This window comes from Phaseolus vulgaris, chromosome 4 (assembly GCF_000499845.2).
Source record: "Phaseolus vulgaris cultivar G19833 chromosome 4, P. vulgaris v2.0, whole genome shotgun sequence".
NCBI classification, from domain to species: Eukaryota; Viridiplantae; Streptophyta; class Magnoliopsida; order Fabales; family Fabaceae; genus Phaseolus; species Phaseolus vulgaris.
Window position 1 is genome coordinate 27,051,905 of NC_023756.2, and position 6,012 is coordinate 27,057,916.

General features: G+C 51.4%; 1 protein-coding gene across 1 annotated transcript; it reads left to right on the forward strand.

Moving 5' to 3' along the window:
* Positions 1–1,087: 1,087 nt before the first annotated feature.
* LOC137838573 (DNA-binding protein EMBP-1-like) lies at positions 1,088–2,386 on the forward strand. Its single transcript, XM_068647818.1, has one exon. The coding sequence runs from the start codon at positions 1,088–1,090 to the stop codon at positions 2,384–2,386; it is 1,299 nt and encodes a 432-aa protein (XP_068503919.1).
* The last annotated feature ends 3,626 nt before the right edge of the window (positions 2,387–6,012 follow it).

The window sequence follows — 6,012 nt, forward strand, 5'->3', positions numbered from 1 at the left end:
TGGGCCTGTTTATTTCTTTCGCATTCGCGCTCTTCTTCCTCGTTTCTCTGTTTCCCCTTTTCTCGATCTCTCGCGTGGGTAGGGTTTTTCTTAGGGTTTCTTTCCCCTTTTCACCTTAACCTCATTTGCTAGACCCTTTCTCTTCTTCATTCTTCAGCTCTTCTCAATGGCGCGTACTAAAACGATCGCCAGTCCTCCACCTCGAAGGGTCAACTACAGGGTCCTTTACCCCTGGGCCTCCGACGAGCTGCTCGATGAGTGCTCAAGCCTGACCTCCATGAAAGACTGAAAAGACCACATTGGCGACCCCAACGTCTACCAGCATCGCGCCTTTTCTAGAAGGCACGACGTGGATATAATTGTGCTTCCTTGCAACCCAGGCGAATATGTCTGTGGGGACGAGAGGTCCAACAATGGGGTTCCATTTTTCTTCTTCTACCAAACAGTATTCAAGCACATTGGGATGCGCTTTCCTTTTTCTGGGTTTGAAAGGGAACTTCTCACAGAGATTAACGTCGCCCCAGCCTAGCTGCATCCCAACAGCTGGGCTTTCGTCAAGGCATTCGGCATCTTGGTGGGTACTTTGGGCAACCTCCCTCCGTCGACATCTTCCTTCACTTCTTTGAGGTGAAGAAGCAAGGAAAAAACCTCTGGGTGAGCTTCAACGACATTGCTGGGAGGGTCCTCCTATCTTTGTTCCAGCAATCCTATAAGGGATGGAGGGGCAAATTCTTCCGGGTGTGCTGCTCTGAGCACGACCACGCGGCTTTGGATGGCTTCCCCTTGTACTGGGTGAAAGCAGTCAAGCTGACCAAAACCAAATCCTTAGATGAGCTGCCCTCGACTGATCGAGAGGTTTGCCAAATTCTGGCCAGCATGGGGGTCCTCGATAGCTCTATTCTGATAAATCGTGAATACGACGCTGAAGGCTTCCCCCGATACATAAGTACGAGAATCACCCTCTTTAACTATTTGCTCTCTGTTTCTGCTTGTTTTTGCTTGTTCATGAATTATCTGCTTTTCTCATGCAGCAATTTAGCTTGTGCCTTACTCTGACTGTGTTTGTCTTCTTGATGCATATTCAAAAATGGATAAGCAAAGGAGGTGGAAACTCGCCCAACCGTTGAAGTCTAAGGGCGAAGCTTCGTCCAAAGGGGTTGGGGATTCCATACCTCCAACCTCCGAAACCGCTCCCACCTCCCCAACCTTTCTCCCCCAAAACCCACCTCCAACAACAACTCCCCAAGCTCTTCCCTCTCCAAATCACCCCCCACACTCACCACCTCCTATAGCGGCCATCCCCCTTGCCTTGGCCGAAACCACCGCTGCACCAGCCTCCCTTGACAAAGGCAAAGGGGTGGTGGTGGTTCCTTCTGAGGATAAGGAAGATTCTGCTGAAGGGCAAGTCTTCAAGAGAAGAAGGACTACCCAGGCTGCCCCTCAGGCTGTTACCTCCACATCTTCCTCTTCCCATGGGGCCAAATCTCTTAGGGAGCACCCTCCAAGTGCCACCTCACCTCCACAACCAATGGCCTTGGAGGGCGGGGTCAAATCTGAACCTGCCCAAGCTGCATTTGCATCGGAGCTTCCTCTACCAGTCCAAGAAATGTTGAGGGGTTACCTCGAGAAGCTGTCTCCAAGTAGTCAAACTGGGGGGCCCAAGAAGGAAGGAATGAACTACTACCTGGGTGCCTTCATGGCCAGTGCCAACACTTGGCGCGATCAAGCTAAAGCCAAAGCTATCGAGGTCTCTGCACTTCAAGCTCTGGAGAAAGAAAACGCCTTGCTGAAAGAGGAGAAGTGCCGCTGGGAACGCCGGGAGGGGGCCCACAAGGACGCCTTGAGGGTGGCGCAGAAGGCCAAAGAGAATGCTAGCAAGAGGCTTCACGAAGCAGGGCAGGCCCATGCCGAACTTCTGGGGCAGGTCGTGCCTCTTCGTGAGCAAGTCGAGGACCTCAAAGACACCCTTGCAGCCTCCGAAGCTAAGGTGAAGAAGCTCGAAGATCACTGCGTTGATCGCGAGCAAAAACTGGGCAAGACCGAGGCGGCGCTGAGCAAGGCGGAAGCTGTGTTGGAGGCAAAGGCCAAAGAGTGCGAGCTCCTCAAAGCTAAAGTTAAAGACCTTGAAAATTTTGAAGCTGAACTGCGGGCGGCACTGGTCAAAACCTCTGACACCAGAGACCAGGAGCTAGCCTCCCAAGCCGAAAACTTCAAGGCAGTAGAGGAAAAGCTAGTCCAAGAGGCTGCAACTGCATTCGCTGATGGGTTCGCTGAGGCCCTTGCCCAAGCGGCCTGCGCGAACCCAGGAATTAATGTCTCTGATTGCAGCCCCTTCAACGAGATAGAGGACGGCAAGATTGTGCCTTTGAAGGCTCCAGAGGATTAGCCTTTTTCTTTGACTTTGCAACACTTTCACCCTGTATATATAATTGTTTTTCTTTTGACTTCGTAATTGCTGTGAACATCTTCTTTGATATATTCTGAATATAACTGGTCTTTGCAATGACTTCATTCTCTAGTGCATTTTTTCTGCTTTTACTACTTTTGATAACTTGTGTTCTCTATGTTTTTTCTTCTTTCTCTTTGAATCCCTTCCGCTTCTTTGACTTGTAACCACTTCAACTCGATCTTTAATTACCTTTCTTGAGCCCTAAGGCACTTACTGCCAAAGGTGCTACTGACCTCGTCATCACTTAAGATGAAAAAGGTCTCATCTCTTCTATGGCCTCGACATCGCTCGAGGGCGAGGGAGGACTTTAGCTCTGTTGTGGCCTCGACATCGCTCGAGGGCGAGGAGGGCTTATCTTACATGTGCTGGGTGTCCACGCTTGATGAGAGACCTGCTGAATGTGAGGTCATATCATCCCCAGCGTGTCTAAACACTTGGGACAAAGTCACACTTTGGTGCCCACGCCCGAGGAGAGGCCTACTACAGCAGCGTCGTATCGTCCTCGGAGTGTCTAAACACCAAAGGCAACTTAGCCCTTATCTCTGTGCACTTGGTGCCACACCCGAGGAGAGGCCCGCCCGAAGGCAGCACATTTTCGTCCCCGGAGTGTCTAAAAACACCAAGGCGATCGGTGTTCTTGGTGCCCATGCCCGAGGAGAGGCATGCTAAAAGCAGTGTCGTATCGTCCCCGGTATGTCTAAACACCAAGATGACCAGGAACTCTAGTGATTACGCCCAAGGAGAAGGTTTCCCTAAAGATGGCGCTTCCCCTACATGACGTGTCTCTGCATCAAGTCACCTGGCTCTACACCGCTCCAAACTTCCTTACTGCCCGACACCCACACTCAAAAGAAACGCCCCCCGCTACTTCCTTGCGAGGTGTCTAAACGTCGGACACCGGGGCTAGCCGTTCTCACCTGGGGAGGGGGCGTCCCAAAGGAATCCGTTAACCCCTGCCCATGGACTAAACGCCCGGATTTTAAACTTTACTATACGTACCTTGCTATCGTGTCGCCCACGCCCCGAGAGTGTGCTCCTGCCACTCCCTTTGGGGTGTCTACACGCCCAAGCCGGCTCGTTCGCTTGGTGTTCGCGCCCAGAGGAGATATCCACGTCCCTCCAGCTGAGGTGTCTAAACACCAAGACGGCAGGTTCGTCTCTAATGAACCACACCCCTTCGTTTTAGCGTTTCTTTATATTGCAAGAAAAGGAGAGATGAGACAAAGTATTCTTGAACTTCTTTTTTACTTGGGTGACCTCATTAAAAAACCCCCGAGAGGGAAAAAGAGTGTCCCCTTTAAGATTGTGTGCTACATAATGTTTTTCAACTGAAATAAAACTTTAAATTGGCTGCGTTCCAGCTGCGTGGGATGGGGCCCCCTTCCAGAGTCTCAAGCATGTAAGAACCATTCCCCTTGGCTTCGGTTACTCTGAAGGGTTCGATCCACTTGGGAGACAACTTGTTCTCCAACTCATAGGGATGAGCCTTCCGCATAACCAGGTCAGCTACTTGGAACTGCCGCGACTTCACCTTAGAGCTGTACTGATGCTCCACTCTTCTCTTCACGGCTTCAGCCTTTATTCTCGCCTCTTCTCTGGCCTCGTCCAGCAGGTCTAGATTCACCCTTCTTTCCTCGTTGGACTCCTCTGCCACAAAGCTTTGAAAACGGGGTCAGCTCTCGTGAATCTCCACCGGGATCATGGCGTCTGACCTGTATACTAGGCTGAACGACGTCTCCATGGTGGAAGATTGAGGCGTGGTGTGGTAAGCCCACACAACCCTTGGTACTTCCTCTGCCCACACCCCTTTAGCTTTCTCAAGTCTTCGCTTCAACCCCCTCAACAAAATTCTGTTCGCGGACTCCACCTGTTCGTTCGTCTATGGGGTGTTCAATGGATGCGAATACCTGCTTGATGCCTACTTCTGCGCACAACTTACTCATTTGCAGGCTGGGAAACTAAGTGCCATTGTCTGAGATGAGACGCCTCGGCACACCGAAACGGCATACAATATTCTTCCACAGGAAGTGTTGTACCTTATGTACAGTGATTTGTGCCACTGGTTCTGCCTCTATCCACTTCGTGAAGTACTCGATGGCGACTATCAAGTACTTCATCTGCCTTATCGCCAAAGGGAAAGGCCCCAGAATGTCGATTCCCCATGTGTGGAAGGGCCACGGGCTATAAATCGACCTCAGCTCTTCTGGAGGCGCCTTGTGCCAATCAGCATGCATCTGACACTGCTTGCACCGCTGGGCGTATCTCACACAATCTTCCCTCACCGTCGGCCAATAAAACCCTGCGCGAATCACCTTGGAAGCTAATGATCTTCCCCCTACGTGACTTCCACAAATCCCCTCGTAAAGCTCTGACATGATCCTCGTACACTCGTCGCCACTCACACATGTCAGAATAGGATGCGTGAACCCATGCCTAAAAAGCACTCCATCGAGGAGGACGTACCTTGTGAAGTTTCTCTTTATCCTCTTTCCCTCTCCAGGCTCCGCTGGGAGAATCCCATCTGCAATGTATCGCCTATAAGGCGTCATCCATGCATCCCCTTCTTCCAAGGCACAAACCTGTACACGATTCTCTTCTTCGGGCGAGGCTGCATAAGCGCTGACGCGGGGTGCCCTCGCCGTGTCTTGAATCAACGACCGATGACTCCTCGGCTTTACTCTCGAAGTACTGATGTGGAGGACATCCACCTTATTATCTGCCACAAACTTTCGCGGCGCCTTGAGGGTCTCCTGGATGACTGTCCTCTGCCTTCCCCCCTTTCCTGAGCTAGCCAGCTTGGCGAGCAGGTCAGCATGGGCATTTTGCTCTCTCGGGACATGCACCAGCTCAAACGCAGTGAAAGCTCCCTTCAACACTTGGACGTACCTCAGATACGCAACAATCTGAGGGTCCTTTGCTTGATACTCCCCGGTCACCTGCCCTATGACCAGCTGTGAGTCACTCTTCGCCTAGAGGCTTTGCGCACCCATCTCCTTGGCTAAGAGCATTCCAGCAATCAACACTTCGTACTCAGCCTGATTATTGCTTACCTTGAAGGCGAACCGTAGAGCTTGCTCGATTAACACCCCATTGGGCCCCTCTAAGACTATCCCGACTTCGCTCCCCTGTTGATTGGAAGATTCATCTACTGAAAGCATCCACTGTGAACCCAAATCCACTTCCTGGGGGACGCCCCCCGGTGATAGCTCTGCGACGAAGTCTGCGTAGACTTGTCCCTTGATGTATCCTCTGGGCTCGTAACTATATCAAACTCTGACAACTCCACAGCCCCACGAACCATCCTCCCAAAGACATCTGGCTTTTGCAGTACCTTCTGAATGGGGAGGTCCGTCATCACCACCACCGTAAAGCTATGAAAATAGTGACGGAGCCTCCAGACTGAGAACACCACTGCTAGAGCTGCCTTCTCCAACGACTGGTATCTCGTCTCTGGGCCTTGCTGATGGCATTTTCATGAAGTTCTTCTTGAATCATGTAGAAAAAAAGGGTGCGGAAGCCATGGAGGTGTGTGAGCAAGATCCTCCTAAGAGTGATGGTGATCT

Excerpts from the sequence above, each read along its gene's own strand:
- LOC137838573 (XM_068647818.1), top strand. The coding sequence starts at position 1,088 with ATGGATAAGCAAAGGAGGTGGAAACTCGCCCAACCGTTGAAGTCTAAG.